The following is a 22,530-nucleotide window of genomic DNA, read 5'->3' on the forward strand; positions in this document are numbered from 1 at the left end:
AGTCTCTCTGACTCAGCTGCCATTTGTTAATTTTAGTTTTCAAAGAACCAGGCCATTCATATGCAAAAGCCTCTGCACACAGCTTGGATGAGGCTGAGTCTCAGGTGGAGCAAACAGCAATGGCTTTCCATCAGCCCTGCCCTAAGAGGCCCCCAGGTCTAGTGTCCCTTGGTAATCACTGCAAGCACTTCTGAGAGAAAGCCGCCCTCGAGTTCTGCCCAGTGCCAGACAGTCCAGTTTTTCCCCATATGAATCTGGGTCCCCAGAATCTCACCTGGAACTGGAGTTCAGAGCAGTCGGGAGCTTGTGTCTCCCTTCAGATTGAAAAAGTCAGCTGCGTACTCAGTTACCAGCCCTCTCCGTGCATATGGCTCTGTATCTCTGCACTTCACTTCTGCAGCTCCTCTGATTCTCAATGTGCTTTTTTCTTCCCTTCTAGTTGGAGAATTTCCACTTTAGCCAGCCTTCCTGTGGTTTTGTCTTTTAGTTGTAGTTCTAAAGTGATTGTGCTAGCCAGCAAGTTCTGGTGTTTACCTATGCCACCATCTTGGTTTCTCTCTCTCATGATCTGAAAAGCTGTCTCTGGTTACCTAAAGAATGAACTATAAGGAAGCAAAGGTGGGAAAAGGGAGTGAAGAAAACAGTTATGAAGAATACTAGAGGTGCACGAAATTCAAGCACTCAGGGGATTCCCTCAGCCCCACCCATGCCCTCTCAGGAGTGGGAGCCCTTAGGGTATGTCTGCCATGGAGGTGGGAAGTCTCCTACCACCACCACTGTGTTCACCAGCCATGAGCCTGGCTTCTGGTGCACTGAACACCAGGGCTCCTGTGTTGAGTGTCTGCCCCCTGGTGGTCAGTGTGCATCACAGCAATTGATCTTTCTGCTATTCAGTCAATTTGCATATTAGCCTTTTATTATATAGGATGGTATACTCACTGAGGCTTTTTCCAGACAGTCAGGGGCAGTTCATTTTTTCATTCTGTCTAACAGAGTGCCATAGTGTGAAGGCATGGAGGTGTTAATGGTGCTGTAGTGAGTGAGGCATTTTCTTATCTAATTTGGAGCTAATCCTAGGAAATGCAGCCGGGACTTTGCATTGGAGTGGTTGTACCCACTATGGGGTGCAAGTTTTTTTTTTCTAAAGTTGACTGAAATCTACTGGAGGATTTTAAGGTGGATAGTGTTATACAATATATATCATATGGATGCCCTAACATCAGTGCAGGATGAATTTTAATGATCAAAGACTGATGGAGAAATGAAGTAGGAAAGAACATAAAAGAGAAAAACAAAATTCTCACTGAGGAAAGAAAGCGACATAATTTTACTATGCAAAGTAATGCACTAAGACATTTTAATTTTATGTGCATAACAAACAAGGGACACTATTTTCATATGTTCAAGACTGTCTTGCAAGGTTACAGTACTGAATGGCCACACTAGAATTTAAAGTGAATTTTGTTGAGGAAGGACAAAAACAAAACAAAACAAAAACACCCAACATGTACATTCAGAATTTTTATTTCAAAACGAAGAACCACAGTAACATTAATAATATAAAACCTATTTGGAAATATTCACAATCTGGTCAGTGAGAAATGGGAAAACTTTTACTGCCACCCATGGTTTTGAGGAGCCAGAAGTGGAGGTGCAGTTGGAGGAAAGTCACCTGTCCCCACAAAGCCCCACGCCACAGCTCTGAGTTTTTATCCAAAGGCTCAACGACCAGAGGGAATGGTAAGAACCGAGAACTAAATATTGTCATAGGCAAGGATTTGGCTGAAGGGCCTCAAATGTATAAGCACCAAGGAGGGGATGGGAGGTCAGGAGGTCAAGCAACATATGGAAAAGGGAATAGAGGGGGGGTGTCACCATTTATAAAAATACAGGGAACTAGATAGTGGAGGTGTCTGTGACCTATGGCAAGTGTAAATACCTTCATCTCATCTAACTCTTTGAAACTTTCCAGATTTACAAGTCTTAGTGTATATCTCATCCCCTTGAAAAGAATGCCTCCTTTCCCACCATGACTTCCTTCTAGCTCCCTTAGGAGGCCACATGTCCTCATTTACACTCTCCTGCTCCCAATGTCTGAGTCTAGAGTGAGGCAGAGTTGTTAGGAAGAAAGCCAAAGATGCGAATTCCACCCAGCAGAGGCAGTGCTACTTATGTACCCAGGGATAAACTTGAACACATTCCATCCAAAAGGGGGCTGGAGAAACACAGAGGAAACAAGTTACCAGTAAACAACTTCCACCCAGAGCAAAGTGACAGCGCACATACATTCATACTCTCTCAAGTGTGGCAACACTGCACCTTTACTCATACCATCTCAAATGTGGTCTACGGGAAAGACTCAAGTGCCCTGAGGGCACCTGACATAATACTATGGTAACATGATAACAAGAGTAACTTGACATGGAAACAGACAAAAACAGGCATGGGCTGACCCTAACGCAGTAACATATTTCAACTAGGTAACAGTCCTTCAGGAAAAATCCTCTCCCAATGCTGAGATTACAAATTCCAAGTTAGCTATGAACACTCTCCTCTGAATTCTTTTAAAGCTATGGCTTAAAACAAAATAATAATAATAAAAAAATCTAAATATCTAAAATTCCTCAAGAACAAAATACAGAAAAACCAAACCTTTACCAAGAACCAATTTTTAGGTAGCTCTCCCACCAGATAAATGGCAGGAGCACTTAAAAAAAAAAAAAAAAAAAAAAAAAAAGTGAGTCCACTATGAGAGGAAGATGATTGATTTCTACAAACAACCTTCCCTTCCCTGGACTCCATCCAAAATCAGAACCCATCAACCACCATTAACTACAATGCCCACCTTAGTAATAATCCTAGATTTCAAGTAATACTACATATAATCTTAAACAAAGAAAAACATTCCAAAGAAAACCAGTAGCTTCTTTACACAGGCACATGACTTTTCTGAGAAATTGAACTTGAGAATTTCCATCTGAAGGACAGAAATTGTTAAGAGGCAATCTGCAAACCTCACACACCTCATCATATACCTTCCAATAACGCAGTACATCTCTGTGTAAATCTTCCCTTATTAAACTATAAACTTCTTCAGTATCAAATCTTCCACCCTATAAACTCTTTAAGTACCTCCCCTCTAACCTCAATTTCCTTATGTTTTCATTATTTGGTAAAATTACACTTAAAAAAATAAATATTTATGCAATAAAACCAGAAGGTGAAATAAATAAAACTCAAATTAATTTGCTCAGCAGAGCTGTATGGAAGTGAGGAAGGTGCTCTTATGTAATTCCTCTCTGCCTCCACACTCTCACGTCTATCTGCTTCCTGGTGAGTCTGAGGTTGGGAACGCTTTCTCCCCTGCATGCCCTCGTGGAGCAATATTAGAACTTAAAGGAGGGAGAGCTGGCAAAGTTGTCAAATGCCACGCAGCCAACCCCTCCTGAAATGAAGGTCTCTTCCAAACAGAAGAGAATGTCCAAGAAATAAAATGTTTAAAAAGCCACTGAAGCTACAACTAACCCCAGCACTGGGGTCCTCTGAGTGCTCATGGAGTGTGGGGATGAGAAAAGAATCAAGTAGCAGCATTCAGAAACAGTCCCGGGTTACAACCTGATGAGGTCTCTCCCCATTCAGGGAGAGGTTACTTTTATGTTGGGAGGGAGCTGGGAAGGATGCGCGGCTTAGGCGTTGGTGTCCTTGTCGGGCTGCATGCTGTTCATCTCGACGGCTTTCTCAGCTCTGCCAGCCATGTGCGCCTGCCCTTCAAAGCCTCGTGTGATTTCCTCAAAAGTCCTGCCGCGGGTCTCAGGGACTTTAAAGAAGGTGAAGACTAAGAAGAGCACGAGGAAGCCGGTGAAGATAATAAACACGTAGGGTCCTAAATAGTACTACAAAAGGCGAAGAAAAAAAAAAGAGGAGGAATGTTGGTATAAAAATCTGGTCACTGGCAAACTTGTTTTCTCACATCCATATTTCCAATAGGCTTCAAGCCATAACCCTTTCATTGTTTATGAAAAACAGTTAAGGTTTCTTCTGAGATTCACAGATGAACCCCACTGCTAACTTACTATATTTCTCTGCAGCTTTGTGTCACTCCTTTTTTGTTCTTTGAAATTAGCTGCTTCCAAATACCTACTGAGTATTTTAGGATTTTCAGTTATCACTGTTAAAAAGTAGGCTTATGAAAGACTCACAGAAATAAGAAATGACTGTAGATGCCCATTACAGATTCCTTTATCCAAATCAGCTCCAGGTCATTTTATAATAGAATCCACTTCTTTCATTAACATCCTATGCTTGGTGAGCCTTTAAGATCATGAAGCCAAAATGCTAATTCAAATGATGGATTTTAAGAATTAGTTTGAAATCCTTTGAAGCTTGGCTTAGTACTATCATTTCAGACCAGTGGCCTTTTATTTTATTTTATTTAAAAAATATATATTTTATTGATTTTTTTTTTTTACAAAGGAAGGGAGAAAGATAAGAGTCAGAAACATCAATCAGCTGCCTCCTGCACAACCCCCACTGGAGATGTGCCCACAACCAAGGTACATGCCCTTGACCAGAATCGAACCTGGGACCCTTCAGTCCACAGGCTGACACTCTATCCACTGAGTCAAACCGGTTTTGGCTATGTGGCCTTTTAGTTGTTATTTATTTATTTATTTTAAAAAAAATACATATATATTTTATTGATTTTTTACAGAGAGGAAAGGGGAGGGATAGAGAGGAACATCGATGAGAGAGAAACATCAATCAGCTGCCTCCAGCATACCCCCACTGGGGATGTGCCCATAACCAAAGTACATGCCCTTGACTGGAATTGAACCTGGGACCCTTGAGTCCGCAGGCCAATGCTCTATCCACTGAGCCAAACAGGTTAGGGCAAAAATACCACTTAAAAAAAAATAAGTAAAATAGTAGTAATAAAAATATGATTGAAAATAAAAATTTTATAATTAAAAAGGTAAAATCAAGTGAGGAAAAAAGAAAAATATTAGTTTCCTAAAGATGAAAAAAATAAAATAAAATTTGCAGTAGTGAAGGTTATTCACATTCTCTGTTGGTATGTTTGGCCCAAATCAGGACAGTTCCCTGCATTCTACTGCACCTCAGTGTTGTAAGCCAGTACTGATTTTTTTCCCCCTCATTTTTTTTTTATTAAGGTATTATAAGTGTACATATCTTACCAATCCCCACCCCCCTACTCCCATACATGCCCTCCCTCTCCAGAGTTTTTCATCCATTGGTTATGCTTATATGCATGCATACAAGTCCTTTGGTTGATCTCTTATCTTCCCCAGATCTCCCTCCCCTCCCCGCTGTAATTGGACAGTCTGTTTGTTTCTTTTACTGTCTCTGTATCTATCTTTTTGTTCATCAGTTTATAATTGGAGAACATTATGTTGAGTGAAATAAGCCAGTCAATGAAAGAAAAACACCACATGATCTCACTCATTTATGGATAATAAGGAACATTACGTGGCCTTTTAAAAGTTCCCAGTTTTATGCTCCTACTTTAGTCTTTTCTGCTTTCATTCCTTCTTTTTTTTTTAATATATCATTAGAAATGGGGGGAGGGAGCCGAAACCGGTTTGGCTCAGTGGATAGAGCATCTGCCTGCGGACTGAAAGGTCCTGGGTTTGATTCCAGTCAAGGACATGAATACCTTGGTTACAGGCACATCCCTAGTAGGGGGTGTGCAAGAGGCAGCTAGCTGATGGATGTTTCTCTCTCATTGATGTTCTAACTCTCTATCCCTCTCTAGCTTCCTCTCTGTGAAAAATCAATAAAAATAAAAAAAATAAAAAGAAATGGGGGGAGGGAGACCTGGTTTAAAGCCCTTGAGATATAATCCTTCATTCATATTGTAAAATGGCTCATGTGGGTTGATTTCAAGGTGAGTTGTGCTTTAATTTACTTACTGCAGCTGAAGGGAAGAGCAGTCCGACCAAAAAGTTGGAGGTCCAGTTGGAACAGCCAGCCACCGCCATTGCAGACGGGCGGGGTCCCTGGCTGAAGAGTTCGGCCACAATAAACCAGGGAATGGGGCCTGGGCCAATCTCAAAGAAGGCCACGAACACCAAGATGGCCGCAATGCACACAAAGCTCATCCAGCTATACGAATCCTACGTGAGGAAGGAACAGAGGAAAGTTAATATCAAAGACGGCACCGTAAGGCAGGATCTAGCTTCCCAGAGATGAGCACTGATGGACACTGAAAAGCCTCTTTTTGTCCTGGGGTATAATGGAATAAAAATTTGAGGTTTTTGAAACCCAGCTTATATAATCACACATTTATCATTTTTACTGAGATCATTTTATCAATTGTAAAAGGAAATAGCTTCAAAATTACTTTCAGAATTAAATTGCATAATGTATTTTATAAGCTACATGTTACACAGATGTAAGGGTTATAGCAACTTAATTACCTATCGGTGGTGATCTACTTTTCTTAAAACTCTGGGCATGCTGCTTCTCCCAAATTGGACTTTATCAGCCTCCAGCCTCAACTATTCGCTGCTATCCCAGAGTCAACATAACCTCTCCCTCCCCCACCTCCCTTTTCTTCACTCAGAGAACACTCACCTTTAGTAACATGGAAATAGTCATCAGGATGGAACAACAAGCCATTCCTCCAAGGCCAATCATATGCAGAGTCCTCCTTCCTGCCCTTTCCACCAGAAACAGCTAAAGGAAGAATATAACATGACACTTCTGATTTCCTTTTCATGAAAACACTGTATAAGCTACCTGAATCTGCCTTAACAATAGCAGAGTACTTGCTACAGTCACACTTCCTCTTTTCCAGTTCCAAATTTAATATATCCTGTATAACCCTTTCTATAACCTCCCCCTCTCCATCCATTCTATATTTGTTTGAAAAAAGTGAAAACTACTTATACCTGTCATTCATTATTTTCCCCCACCCAGCACCCCACCAAAGAGAAATTAAACAACAGAAAATTTAAATAATGACAGGGAGCCCCGCCGGTGTGGCTCAGTGGTTGAGCAATGACCCATACATCAGGCAGTCACCGGTTTGATTCCCAATCAGGACACATGCCCAGGTTGGGGGCTCTATCCCCTGTGGAGGACATGTAGGAGGCAGCAGATCCATGTTTCTCTCTCTTACCTATGTTTCTAACTCTCTTTCTCCCTTCTCTCTCTCTCTCTAAAGTCAATAAAAAATAATAATGGTATGCCAAAACCGGTTTGGCTCAGTGGATAGAGCGTCGGCCTGTGGACTGAAAGGTCTCAGGTTCGATTCCAGTCAAGGGCACATACCTTGGTTGTGGGCACATCCCCAGCGGGGGGTGTGCAAGAGGCAACTGGTCAATGTGTCTCTCTCTAACTCTCTATCCCTCTCAATTCCTCTCTGTGTAAAATCAATAAAATATATATTTTTTAAAATAATAATGGTAGGGAGGTGGAAGTACTCACAACCTATCTTTGAACATCCTTAGCAAGAATTCCTCTCCCCACTAACCCCCGGCTCCCAAAAATTATCAAACTATGCAACTTACAGACACTACAGTGAAGATGGTATTAACTACCCCAGCACCAATGGTGGCATAGATCGGCTCCCGAACACCAGCATCTTTGAAGATTCCTGTTGAGTAATAGAACACCTACAAGGAAACAAAAGCCAAGGCATATAAATGCTCAGATAACTACTTTGGTTGTATGGCCTACGTTGTCACTGATGACAGTGTATAAGATAGATTAGAGTTAGAGAGGGCTGGAAATAAAAAACGAGTGGTCAAAAAAAAAAAAAAAAAAAAAAATATCTGTGTTCCCTTATATAGAGGAAAAAGCCTAGCAGAATACAAAAACTAACCATCTGTTCTAAGGCAAAGTATAAAAATTCATTTTTATTTACTTTCTCATTTTTCCACATGGAAAACATGTACTATAAATATAAATTTAATAAAACCAAAACCAGCCGAAACCGGTTTGGCTCAGTGGTGGAGCGTCGGTCTGCGGACTGGAGGGTCCTGGGTTCGATTCTGATCGGGGGCATGTGCATTGGTTGCGGGCACATCCCCGGTGGGGGGCATGTGAGAGACAGCTGGTCGATGTTTCTCTCTCATCGACATTTCTAGCTCTCTGTCCCTCTCCTTTCCTCTCTGTAAAAAATCAATAAAATATATATTAAAAAAACAAAAAAAAACCCAAAAAACAAAACCAAAACCAAATCAAAACTTGAATAGTCAACACTTTCTGAGTAGCTGCTATATGTCAAACATGTGAGGGGCTATGCAGGTAGGTGTTTTAAGTGAAATATTGAAGATGATATCTTGGACACAAAAAGTTAATACTCACAGCATTGATTCCAGAAAGTTGCTGAGAGAGCTGGAGCATGATGGATATCATGATGGGCTGTTGGTAGCTCGGTGATCTGAAGAGCTCCAGCACAGTGGCTTGCTTTTCTTGTGACATCCTAACACTCTCATCTTTCATCTCCTGGATGTCCTGAGCCACGTCTTGGGTGCCCCACAACCGCTGGAGGACTGGTGACGAGAACAAGAGGAAAGGATAAAGGTAAGGTGATATCCCAAATCCGTAAGTCAACTGGGGAGAAGCCACACACGATGAGCCCTAGACATGTCTAATCAATCAGCATCTTTGTTTTAATTTACCTCCTCACCTCATTCTAGGGGTTAAAAGTTCCTAACTTAGTAGTAATTAGGAAACTCTTCACTTGATTCTGAGGGGTAGGGAAAGAAGGTAACAAAAATAGAGCCAATATTCTCCCCCTAAAACAAACCACAACCCTACAATTCTTACAGTAAATGTGTGATGGATACTCACCCTTTCTAGCACTATCCTCTTCCTTTTTGTTAATCAGCAAGAATCTAGGACTTTCTGGGCAAAATGGAAGGGCTACGATTTGTAGGAAAGATGGCAGGATGGTGAAGCCCAACAGCACGGGCCAAAGTTCTTCAGTTCCCAAGATGATTTTCAGACCAAAGATCTAGAAACCAGACAAAGGTAACACTATAAACCCCATATTTAATATGCCACAAATTAAATGAAACAAATAAAAAATTCAGGAAATTATCCATTCTTTTACTATCCTGCTGCTTTTTCAGCTGTGAGCTATAATATCTGAAACCTACATAAAATTAAGTATGTGCCATTCTTTTGAGTACTTTACCTTTTAACTCTTTTAAATATTTTTATTGGTTTAAGAGAGGAAGGGAGAGGGAGATTGAGAAGGAATCATCAATAGGCCTCCTACTGCATGCCCCCCTACAGGGCGACTGAGCCCCCAACCTGGGCGGGTACTCTGACCAGGAATCAAACCCATGATTTTCTGGTTCATAGGTCGATGCTCAACCACTCCAACCAGGCTATTAAAACTTTTTAAAAATTTCATTAAACATTTTGTTTTGTTTAAAGTATTACACATATTAGTACATATATCTCCTTCCCCCAGCCTCCCCTTCCCCGTCGCATGCCCTCATCCCACCTCTAAAAATTTCATTTTTAGAGGAGAGAGAAACATTGATGTAAGAGCTGCCTCCTGTACACCCCCTACTGGGGATGGAGCCCACAACTCGGGCATATGACCTGGCAAGGAACCAAACCAGCAACCTTTCTGGTGCACAGGACAATGCCCAACCAAGTGAGTCACACCTGCCAGGGCTATGTTAACTCTTAATGAGTCTTAAAACTAACATTCGTTAAGTTCTAGCGTACCTGGGCTACCAGAATCCCGATAACGATGCCCAGCTGGTTCAGAGTGCCAAAGGCTCCCCGCAGGGCAGTAGGAGATATCTCTCCGATGTACATGGGCACAAAACCTGTGCAGAGTCCGCAGAAGAGGCCAATTATCAACCGGCCCAGGATCAGCATTGCAACTGACTCCGCTATTTTGCAGAATCCCATAAGGCAGCCACCAGTGATAGCCAATAGATTGACAATAAGCATTGAATTGCGCCTGAAAAATTTAAATAAAAACAAGTTAGCAAAAACAATCCCAACTTTCCCCTTCTTTCCTTATTATTCGATTTCCCAAGATCAAACATCTTTAAAAAAGGAGGCAGCTGGTCAATGTTTCTCTCTCATCAATGTTTTTAACTCACTACCCCTCTCCCTTCCTCTCTGTAAAAAAATCAATAAAATATATTTAAAAAGAAAAAGAGTATGGCCCTATACTCTTCTAAAAAAAACAAAAAACAAAACACACAAAAACACACACAGACACACAAAAAAAACCACCCTTGAATTTGGCCAGGCCAGTGTGGCTCAGTGGTTGAGCACTGACAAATGAACCAGGACACAGTTCAATTCCTGGTCAGGATACATGCCCAGGTTTCAGGCTGAATCCCCAGTAGGGGGCATGCAGGAGGCAGCCAATGGATGATTTTCTCTCATCATTGATGTTTTCATTTTTCTCTCCCTCTCTCTGAAATCAATAAAAACATACTTAAAAACAAAAACAAACTTGCATTCCATTTATGTTTCCAGAATATCTAATCAGCCAACTAAATGGTGTGTTTTTTTTTTTAACTCAATCTTCATTGTTCCTATTACAAAGGTTCCTCATTTCTTCCCCGCTCCACCAGGTTCCCACTCCACCCTCCGCCCCCTCCCCACCCCCCATTGTCCTCATCCATAGGTGCAGTTTATGTTCAGTCTCTTCCCGCATCCACCACTCCCCCTTTCCCTGAGAACAGTCAGTCCACTCCCCTCCCATATCGCCGACTCTACTACAATCAACAGCTATTATTGTTCATCAGGTTTTTCAATCTCCTTTTTTTGTTTTTTTGTTTTTTTTAATTAATAAACTTTTACACTTCTAAGAATAAATTTTAAAATCTAATAATTTTAAACCTTGTTTTTTTTCCTGCTCTGGGAATTGAGAAGCAAACTTGTTTACATGTAAACTTGCCCTTAAGGTATCTACGGCCCGGGGGGGCCACATGCGGCCCGCAGAGGAGTCTGATCCGGCCGGCCAGGTTTTTTGGGCAGTGAGCGCAGCCGAGGTGTTACAGTAGGAATTAGTAGTTCATATAGTCCGGCCCTCCAGCTCTCTGAGGGACCGTGATCTGGCCCCCACTTTAAAAAGTTTGAGGACCCCTGGTAGCTGCTGGTTGGAATTGGATTACCTGTTCTGGGTGAGAAGGGCTTGTCTTCCCCTTTCTCCATTAAAATTAAGGTGTTAGCTTTAAAACTAAATGGTCTTTTTACTAGTTATTATTGAAAATATTCTACCCTCTAAGACATTTATTTTATTAAGCCAGCATAGGTTGAGAAGACAGAATTTTCTTTTTCTTTTCTTTCTTTTTTCAGTAAAAAACCCCCACACATTTTAGGTTAGTTATTTGGCCATGATTTAGTTATTTGCCAAAGACTAAGATTATAAAATATTTCCTCCTTATAATGCTGTGTAAAATAATGAAGATATTTGCATAAAATCCCCAAATTTTTAAAGAAAAGCAAACAACTGACCTTTTAAATAAAGTATCATGCCGAGAAACTTCAATGAATTTTATTTGAAAACAGAGTTAGTGTAAACTGGACTGCAAAGCCAATCATTCCCAAGGCCCATCTTTGGATGGTTGGGTGGAAGCAAGAGTAGTCAGTGCCAGTTAGACTAGGTTTCCCTCGGTCAGAATTTGAGGTGCTCTCATTCAAATGTGTAATTACCATCACATCCTAATTCTCAATACATCTCAGTGCACCCAAAATAGCCCCCCTTCCTTGTCCAGTTTCTGGTCAATACCTGCCAAAGCGGTTGACAAAGAGTCCGACGGAAAAGGATCCAATCATGCCACCGACGGAGAAGATAGCCACAGACAAGGACCAGAGGGATGTCAGCAACACCTCACTGGGAAGGTTTTCTAACTGCTCTTCCAAAGTGTAATTGATAAAGTCCTTTATGATCTGCGAATTAAAATGGTTGGTGGAAGGGCAGATTGTTACAGTTGGATAAGAAAAGAGACTATTGGGGGGTCTGCTGCTTTATATGTAGAGAACCAAGGCAATAACTAGATGGGAATGGAAAAGAGGTAACAGATTGGAGTTAATGTTTCTCTGAAAAGAATTATTTGTTCTGAAAATCCCAGTAGTAGTAGTAGTACTGATATTCAGTGAATATCCCATGTAGAATCCCGAAGGCTCCTCTCCTCAGAGCCTTCTTTTTTCTTTGTAATTAATCCCTAAGGGATAATGAAGGAAGTTTATCGCTGTAGGGTGAGAGGAAGAATGGGTACCGTGCAGGATATAGGGAGCAAATGAACTTTGTTTTAATGGCTCAAGTAGACTTCCTCACTAATAGTATTCTCCCTCCTTGGTTTTAGCTACTAAGCTAGATTTCAAGTTTGTCTGACATTCTTAATTCTTGAAACCCTACTTAAAGAAGTAATTTCCCTTTCACAAATGCTAACTCTAGTTGCCTGGTACTCACCACCTCCGGGGCATTGATGACTCCGGTGTTGTAGCCAAACTGGAAAGAGCCTATTGCAGCAATGGTGATGGCAAAGATCAGAGGTGCGGTGACCTGGGGGTGGGTAAGGGAGGGAGAAACAATACTTAAAACTCTTGATAATTGCCTCTTATGAATTAAGGAGTTGTATTACAATAGCTTGTTCTAGGAGTGGTATAAGAAGAACAAGCCTGGCTGGTGTGAGCCTATGAACCAGGGATCACAGGTTCGATTCCCAGTCGGGGCACATGCCCAGGTTGTGGGCTCCATCCTCAGTGTGGGGCGTGCAGGAGGCAGCCGATGAGTGATTCTCTCTCATCACTGATGTTTCCATCTCTTTCTTTCCCTCTCCCTTCCTCTCTGAAATCAATGAAAATGTATATATATTTTAAAAAGAAAAACTTTCTATTGAAAGTCAGCCCTCGACACAAGGGTTTGTAATAAAAACAAAAAAATAAAAAAAATTAAAAAAAGAAAAACTTAATGAGATTTAGGTAATGACTAGGAACACAAAAGAACAGGTTATAATTGGAGACCTTATCTTCAGTGAAGAAATATGTGGACAAGCATTGTAAACGTGGGAAAGGAGGCAAGAAAATTTAGGAAGTAAAAAGTTAAGAGGAACTGAATTAGCCAAGTTTGGAATTTAAAACATTGCCCCAGGTCAAAGCAGACAGCAGTGCCAGGAGGATGGAAAGAATTTAGGAGGATATGGGTAAAGACATTTAGAATCCCTAAGATCAGATTATTTTGGAAACAGCTAGATCCAGTGCAGTCTCACTGAGATTCCACAGAAGCCCCAGAGAGGTGGTGGTGCAGATATCTTTTATCACTGAGCTGCTCTTTATCTCTCCCCGGATCAGGTAATCTATGGCATCTGCTATACCCATTGTATCCTGGCCCCACTTGGAATCCTGCCAGTTTACTGTACTGCCATCCCCCACCCAGCAGGGGGAGAGCACAGCTCACTCCCAACCCAATATTATGACACATTTCTTGGGGGAAGGGGACAGAAATCAACTCAGTCATCTCTCAGCTTCCCAGGAATAATTCAAGTGGGTATTATCTTAAATTTCCACCTCAAAGTAGCTCAATATCTATGCCTGAGTCCATCCTCTACATCCCCCAACCATTTCTTCAAAACTCCTCTCTCCAGTCTGACAAGAATGGCAGGCTGAGAATTTCAGTTGCCCAAACTGACCTTGCCTCCCAGGCAACTAGGTATAAGGATTCCTGGGCCCCCTGCCACTGCATAGCTCTTTCTGATGAATTCTTTTCCCCTTAGTTAAAATCTTACCGCCCCCCCCCCCCCCGCCATCATACTATCATTGAGTGCCTTTTCTTCACATTTTTCATCTTATCTTCCTTTATTTTCAATGTTTACCTTAATGAAAATTCCTTTCTCCCTAAATATACTGCATACATAATACACAATAATATATAACTGTATCGTGTGCTTACAATCATAACCACACTAGGAAGAACAACGAAAATTCTCTCTCGTTAGTACCCAGAAAACTCCATAGGCCATAGAACAGATGGCTGGACACCAGGCCTTCAAACAAATCCCAGGTCTTTTCAAGGCCGAATGCTACCAGAGAAAATACTCATATTATGCCTACACCCACACTTGTAATCAACACAACTGAGCAGCCGCTGATACCCTGTACACTCCATCGGCTCATCCTCAGTAGAGTGTAATTATACTAAATAAACCTGAGGAACAAACACAACTTCTCCAGGTGACTTTCTCTGAGACAGGAAGGTGATGGAGCTGGAATAAATCCTTTAAAGGACATGAAAATCAAAGAGAACTGGTGAAATCGTAGCACTGCAGGCTGGAGAAGAAGGGAGAGGGCCTGAAGATGGCTAGATGACAGAATAAAATAGAACACAGCAATCACCATTACGGTTTGCCTCTCAGAGTGTACCCCAAACATGCAAAAATAGCTGGTAATTGTGTCATCCTTACCTTCCGTGTCCCCATGGCTCTAATTTAATTCTCTTCGAATCTTCAAGAAAGATCTGGAGGGGATTCCACAGACCCCTTGGAGGGGGATTCCAGAGAACCCTTTTCAGCCAACAAAACCTTCAAAATGTCCTTCTCTGGCAGCAAGTTTCTCTTCAGGTCCTCAGTATTGCTCTCCACCTCAGCCTCACAGTCACGCTTACCGTGCTAAGTGCACACCAGTCACCAATTTATAATCCTGGAAAGGGTGGAGCCAGGAAGGGAGCCAAGCCCCCCGCTCCGCCCCCAAATAATCTCGTGATCTTGTAACATCGAATGCAGACCTCACCCTAGGCAGCAACTCCCTCTGCCCACTTAAAAAAAAAACCCACATCCTTTTCCATACCCACTAAGTCTTATAGCCGTCCTTCCCTTTTCTAAAGCAGCTATAGCATCTTAGTTTCACAGACAAAATGCTACCAGAAAAGCCTGCAGGGAAGGGCAAATTCACTTTAGTTTTGCTCCCACAACTGCTCAGAATAGAATCAATCTGTCAGGAGACAAAACGCCTTTTCCCCTGTATGTGTGTAAGTGCTGTATACGTGAGGCCAAGTGGAGTGGGTGTTATCTGAGAGTTAAGGTTGTTTGAAGGAGTGTAAGCAGAATTCACGATCCTGTGAATTTATCAGCTGCTCTTTGATTGTTAATTGGGCCTGCAATCTTGAAGGGGAGGAAAGGACAGTCTGAGAGAAGAGAAGGGAGGGAAGAGCTGAGCCAGTTTGTGGCTCTACCTATCCTCTAATTGGCTTAATTGCTCCAGATAGGACGGAGACCTGAGCATCCAGGAGCTGGGTCTACTGCCCTAAGCTGCAGGAAGGAGAAAATTAATTGCCTATAGGATAAGATCCAAAGTCCTTTCGTTTTGTTTTGTGGTTATTGTTTTTGTTTTTATATTTTTGGGGATCCTAACACTTTAATATTGCATGCACCAAACACCCACTTTTAATTCTACCCTATCTGCAAGCTTTGCCTCTGGCCTCAGGTTTATAGCATGTAGTGACAGGACAATTATCAAATTCAGCTAAGCAGATATTTGCTGATACTCTCCAAGGAACTGGGGATTCGTGAGTATACAGGACAAAAGAGTCCTGGCCCTTAAGGAGTTTATAGTGTTTCCCTTCTTCTTCCACTTAAAAAAGGGGGAAAGAGCACGGAGGGGACAAGACTGATTGATTTTTACACAACTGGTGATAATGATCAATATCCTATTAATTCTGGACTGGATTGTTTGAAAGACAAGTGTGAGATCAGTATCTCATTACGTATTCAGCGATACAAGAAAAATGAGCACATCAGTAGGAAAAAAAAAAAACCATAAAAATGTGAAGAGAGGAAGGTGAAGGATAACAGAGAAAGAAGAGGCTCCAGTGTGAGAGTAAACAAAGCAAAACAAACAAGTGGTTAAAGGTTGGGTAAGTGCGAGATACTTTCAGGGATTTGAGGGGGTTGGGGAGATAAATACCATTGGTCAAATTCCTAATGCCCATTCTTTGTAGCCCAGCAACCTCTTAAGTATTGGGGGCGGGGCGGGGAAGGGGGAGGGAGTGAGTTGAGGGAAGCATAGTTTTTCTGGGTAAACCAAAGGAAAAGTATATTCCTTTGGGGGTTTGGGTTGGTTGAGGGCCTAGAATTCAAACTGAAACTACTAGACGTGAAACAAATCGCATTGTCTCCTTTCCTGGAATCAGGATATTTTCTAAAGCGGAGAGAACTGAGGAGCAGTGAAACTCCAGGTCTAAGGAAATGTCCCCTGTGGGTACGCCTCCCCTCCCCCATCTTATCCTGTTTTCCAGGAAACATGGAGCCTACAGGCCCCTTTAGTTACCACAGCAACTGAATTAGCAGGTGAAGGACAATGGATATCCCCTTTGGCAGCGCTAATAGAAATATAATTATGTAAAATTATCTAATATTAAATTTTCTAGTAGCCTCATTAAAATTTTTAAAAGAAACGATTTTTAAAAGAAATTGATTTTAATAATTATTCCACTTGACTCAATATATTCAAAATAATGTCATTTCAGCATGTAATCAATGCAAAATTAAGTTAATTTTTTCTGCCAAGTCTTCAGAATTCAGTGTATATTCTACATTTATAAAACATCTCCATTTTAGACTTAAGTTTTCTATAGTTCAAGTAATCTGTGTTTAATGGGAAAATTTTTTAATTGCTTCAATTTAAAATTAGTGATTCACTTCCTTAATCCCACTGGCCATGTGAAAGTACTCAACAGCTACCCGAGGCTCATGGCTGGACCTTGCAGCTAACAGTATGACCAACACTCTGCCCTCTTTCCCATAGGCTTTCCTCCATTTTTTAAAAAATCTTTGGCTTTTTAATATGTCTTACAATGTCATTCTCTTAAAAAAAAAAATTTTTTTTTTATTGATTTCAGAGAGGAGAAAGAGAGAGAGAAACATCAATGATGAGAATCATTGATTGGCTGCTTCCTGCATGCCCCTACTAGGAATAGAGCCTGCAACCGAGGTACATGCCCTTGACTGGAATCAAACCTGGGACCCACAGGCTAATGTTCTATCCACTGAGCCAAACCAGCTAGGGCTCACAACGTTAGTCTTGCTTCTTAGTCACTTGTCTTTTCTTTCTCTTTCTCCCTATACTTAGAATAATTATTCTTTAGAGGGCCGTTGCACAAATCTTCATGCAATAGGCCTTCCTTCCCCTGGCTGCTGGATCAGTTTTCCTCCAGCACGTGGGACCCAAGCTATAGCTCTTGCCACAGCAGAGAAGCCAAGCCTCTTCAGTCTTCAGTCTTTGCTCAGGCCTAGCCTTCAGTCATCCTCCTCACCTGCATATGCAAATTAACCAACCATCTTTGTTGGGTTAATTTGCATACCCACTCCTGATTGGTTGGTGGGTGTTGCAGGAAGATTCCTGCAATAGGGTTTCCTGCTATGGTCCCGCCCGCCTTGCTTCCCTCTTTTCTCCCTACCCACCTGCTTCCCTCCCTTCTTCCCTGATAGCAGGGTCACCTTAGACTAGGGGTCCTCAAACTTTTTAAAGTGGGGGCCAGATCACGGTCCCTCAGAGAGCTGGAGGGCCGGACTATATGAACTACTAATTCCTACTGTAACACCTCGGCTGCTCTCACTGCCCAAAAAACCTGGCTGGCCGGATCAGACTCCTCTGCGGGCCGCATGTGGCCTGCGGGCCGTAGTTTGAATACCCCTGCCTTAGACGATTGGAAAACACAGATATTTATTTATTTATTTATTTATTTATTTATTTATTTATTTTTTAAATATATTTTATTGATTTTATACAGAGAGGAAGGGAGAGAGATAGTTAGAAACATCGATGAGAGAGTCATCGATCAGCTGCCTCTTGCACACCCCCTACTGGGGATATGCCCGCAACCAAGGTACATGCCCTTGACCGGAATCGAACCCGGGACCCTTCAGTCCCCAAGCCGACGCTCTATCCATTGAGCCAAACCGGTCCCGGCGGAAAACACAGATATTTAAACAGTAGCAAAATTACAGTTATGAAGTATTAACGAAAATAATTTTATGGTTGGGGGTCACCACAACATGAGGAACTGTATTAAAGGGTTGCGGCATTAGAAAGGTTGAGAACCACTACTCTAGAGAAAGTGTATCAGAGTATGCCAGCAAGGCAAATGTCCTAAAACATGTAGATTCCTGAGACGTGTTCTTCCACTTTCACTGAAAACAAGAGTAACATTATGAAATTCCTACCTAATAGTTACTGTAGGGCTTCTTAGAATAAAGACAATGAATGGATTAACAGTCGGAAATTCTTTTGATCCAAATGTAGATATCTGCAGATATAAGCCTTAATCCTCGTCATGTTACTCTGTGGGAGGATGTCTGCTAGTGTGATAAAGGCTGGGAAAACTGCCTCTATCACAGAACAATGTAAATGGCATTTCACGGCACACAAAAAGCTAGTAATGTCCTAAAGTCTGCCAAGGTTAATTCCACTCATTGCTTGTATTTGTAATTTATTTATTTATTTATTTATTTATTTATTTATAAATATATTTTTTATTGATTTTTTACAGAGAGGAAGAGAGAGGGATAGAGAGTTAAAACATCGATGAGAGAGAATCATCGATCAGCTGCCTCTTGCACACGCTGCAACCCAAGTACATGCCCTTGACCAGAATTGAACCTGGGACCTTTCAGTCCGCAGGCTGACGCTCTATACATTGAGCCAAACCGGTTTTGTCTGTAATATTTTTTATAAAGAACAACTTTTGTTTCAGCATACTTAATCTTTTATTAGTTTAATTATAGGCAGAGTTCATACTGAATCTGAAAACACTGGAAAAGACACATTCAGGGGGGAAAAAAAAAAGAGAGAAATGTTGGTTTTCCTGTCTAAACCGCTTTCAACTATTCATCACTCCAATTTACCCTGAGAGATGCAATCTCAGCTCCCAGACCTTTATCACTTTCTAAAGTGTCTTCTCTCCTCCAGTTCCTCCAAAAATTAATACATCACACCCAGTGTTAGGAAAACTGTCTTAAATTATATTTTTTATTATATCAATTCCCCATGCAAAAATCTTCAATAGGTTTTGTTGTTTTTTAAATATTCACCCAAGGACATTTTCCCATTGATTTTTGGAGAGAGTGGAAGAGAGAGGGAACAACAGAAATATTGATGTGAGAGAAACATATCGATTGGTTGCCTCCTGCATGAGCCCCGACCACGACCCAGGCCTGGAAGGAACCTGCAACCTGCAACCTGCAAGTTGAAACCTGCAACTAGCAACCTGCAACGGAGGTACGTGTCCTTGACTGGAATCGAACCTGGGACTCTTTGGTGCACAGGCCGACACTCTAGCCACAGAGCCGAACCGGCCTGGGCTTCAATAGTTATTGAATAAAGTCTAGATCAGTCCTGCACAGTAGCTACATAAAAAAACAAAAACAAAAAACAAGTAAGTTGTTATTTATGTATTTATTTATTTTATCCTCACCAAAGGATATGTTTTATTGATTTTTAGAGAGAGAAGGACAGAGAGAGAGAAAGAGATGGGGGCGGGGGGAGAAAGAGAGAGAGAGAGAGAAAGAGAGAGAGAGATGCTTTCTGTACACACGTGGACTGGCTAGCATCTAACCTACAGGTTCGGGGTGTTCTCTGACCAGGAATCGAACCCACAACTTTTTGGTGTACAGGACAGGGCTCCAACCAACTAAGCCACCTAGCCAATGCACAAGTTGTTAATTTTAGTATATTTTATTTTACCTAATATATCACAATTTTTTTTTCATTTCAGCATGTAATTAATATAAAAATTATTGAGATATTTTTCTCTTTCTCGGTATTAGACCTTCAAAATCCAACCTGTATTTTACACTTAACAGCACATTTTAATTGAGGCATTAAATTTTCAAAGATAGAGTTGAAATGTTGTCCTATTAAAATAATAAAGTTTGTTTAACAAAAATATTTTATATTGCTTTAAATTTTTAAAATACAAACTTAAATGAATTAAAATATGATGAAATTAACAATTAAATTATGTAGTCACACTAGCTACATTTCAAGTATTCAATAGCCACATGTGGCAAGTGACTTATCTATTGGACATGCAGATCTGGATTCCTTAGCATGATCTGGAACACAGACTAAACACCAAAGAAGTATCTCTCCCCTTTGCCCAAGCCAAAGTGAATTATTTGTCAATATAGACAGGCTCCATCTACTGTCTCACAGTTGTTGTTTTTAGGTGTACACTAAGTAGTAGACACCTAAGTGGTAAGGATGCTATGAAGTAAAAGCTGAGATCCTTGGGCATTCCAGTAGAGACCACCACCTCTGTCCCAGTTGATGGCTTCACCTAAGCTTCCTCATACTCTGACCCTTGTGGTATCTTTTATTTATTCATTTATTTATTTTGTTGTTGTTGTTGTTTTTTATTTTATTGATTTTTTAAAAATCAATCTGTATCATTCGTATTATTACAAAGGTTCCTCATTTCTTCTCCCCTCCACTAGGTTCCCACCCCACCCTCCGCCCCCTCCCAACTCCCATTGTCCTCATCCATACGTGCACAGTTTAGGTTCAGCCTCTTCCTCCCTCCCTTTCCCCATAACAGTCAGTCCACTCCCCTCCCATATCGCCGACTCTACTACAATCAACAGCTATTATTGTTCATCAGGTTTTTCAATCTCCTTTTTTTTTGTTGTTGTTGTTGTTGTTTTTTAATTAATAAACTTTTACACTTCTAAGAATAAATTTTAAAATCTAATAATTTTAAACCTTGTTTTTTTTTCTGCCCTGGGAATTGAGAAGCAAACTTGTTTACATGTAAACTTGCCCTTAGGCTATCAAAAGGTATAGCCATTCAAGTGTAAATGACACATTGTTTAAAGATAGCTGCTGGTTGGAATTGGATTACCTGTTCTGGGTGGCAAGGGCTTGTCATTCCCTTTCTCCATTAAAATTAAGGTGTTAGCTTTAAAACCTCTTTTTGGCAAGTGACCTTAAACTTTCAGAACTTTAAATTTTTCAGATAGTAAATCAGTTACTTAGCATTTTCTCAAATCAATAATACCTCCACATGCCCAAGGATACACCTCACACAAAAGACATTTCCAAATAGATCAACCAACCTCATCCAGGCCCCACACAAGGCACTCACAGATCAACTCCCCAGAGCTATACTAACTCAACACATCCAGATCTGTCTCACAGTTTTTATTTTGCTATTGTCTCTCTTACAAATCTTATTTATTTATTTAATAAATCTTTATTGTTCAGAATATTACAATTGTTCCTTTTTTTCCCCCCATAGCTCCCCTCCACCCGGTTCCCACCCCACCCAAATATATTTAATTGATTTTTTACAGAGAGGAAGAGAGAGGGATAGAGAGTTAGAAACATCGATGAGAGAGAATCATTGATCAGCCGCCTCCTTCACACCTCCCACTGGGGATGTGCCCGCAATTATGGTGCATGCCCCTGATCGGAATCAAACCCGGGACCCTTCAGTCTGCAGGCCAACGCTCTACCACCGAGCTAAACCAGTTAGGGATTTATTATTTAAATATGTTTTTATTGATTTCAGGGCAAGGAAGGGAGAGGGAGAGAGATAGAAACATCAATTATGACAGAGAATCACAGATCGGCTGCACCCTTTAAACCTCCCACTGGGAATTGAGCCTGCACCCAGGGCATGTGACCTGACTGGGAATCAAACCGGCACACCAGCCAGGTAGCAATAACTTCTTAGATACAACAACAAAGGCACAATCCAGAAAAGCACTAAACAGCTATTAGAAGGACCAAAAATCTAGAACACTGACAGAATCAAACACTGGTGATGGTGTGGTATGACAGGAACTCTTATACATTGCCAGTGGGATTGTAAACTACTACAGCCACTTTGGAAGACAGTTTGGTAGTTTTCTATAAAACTAAACATACTCTTACTATATAATCCAGCAATCATACTCCTTGATATTTACCCAGAGGAGTTGAAAACTTATATCCACACAAAGATGTTTATAGCAGCTTTATTCATAACTGCCAAAACTGGGAAGCAACTGAGATATCTTCCAGTAGATGAATGTATAAACAAACTGTGGAATACCCAGACAATGGGATGTTATTCAATCATAAAAAGAAATGAGCTATAGCCCAGCAGGCCTGACTCAGAGGTTGAAAGTTGACCTATGAACTAGGAGATCACAGTTCAGTTCCTGGTCAGGGCACCTGCCCTGGTTGCTGTGTCCATACCCAGTTTGGGGCACACAGGAGACAGCCAATCAATGATTCTCTCTCATCTTTGATGTTTTTATTTCTCTTTTCCTCTTCCTTCCTCTCTGAAATCAATAAAAATATATTTAAAAAAAAGAAATGAGCCAAAACCGGTTTGGCTCAGGGGCTAGAGAGTCGGTCTGTGGAATGAAAGTCCCGGGTTGGATTCCGGTCAAGGGCATGTACATTGGTTGTGGGCACATCCCCAGTGGGGAGTGTGCAGGAGGCAGCTGGTCAATGTTTCTCTCTCATTGATGTTTCTAGCTCTCTATCCCTCTCTCTTCCTCTCTGTAAAAAAATCAATAAAAATATATTAAAAAAAAA

General features: G+C 41.1%; 1 protein-coding gene across 1 annotated transcript; it reads right to left on the reverse strand.

Moving 5' to 3' along the window:
* Positions 1 to 1,508: 1,508 nt before the first annotated feature.
* Positions 1,509 to 14,741, reverse strand: SLC2A3 (solute carrier family 2 member 3). Its single transcript, XM_084878022.1, has 10 exons — positions 14,415 to 14,741; positions 12,425 to 12,517; positions 11,741 to 11,901; positions 9,712 to 9,952; positions 8,821 to 8,983; positions 8,332 to 8,519; positions 7,533 to 7,637; positions 6,595 to 6,696; positions 5,931 to 6,134; positions 1,509 to 3,893 (listed from the first exon to the last, which is right to left on the reverse strand). Exons 1-10 carry the CDS (start codon positions 14,427 to 14,429, stop codon positions 3,687 to 3,689), a joined length of 1,479 nt encoding a protein of 492 aa, XP_084734148.1. The 5' UTR covers positions 14,430 to 14,741; the 3' UTR covers positions 1,509 to 3,686.
* Positions 14,742 to 22,530: the final 7,789 nt, after the last annotated feature.

Source organism: Pipistrellus hanaki (assembly GCF_964339955.1).
Source record: "Pipistrellus hanaki genome assembly, chromosome: 3".
NCBI lineage: Eukaryota > Metazoa > Chordata > Mammalia > Chiroptera > Vespertilionidae > Pipistrellus > Pipistrellus hanaki.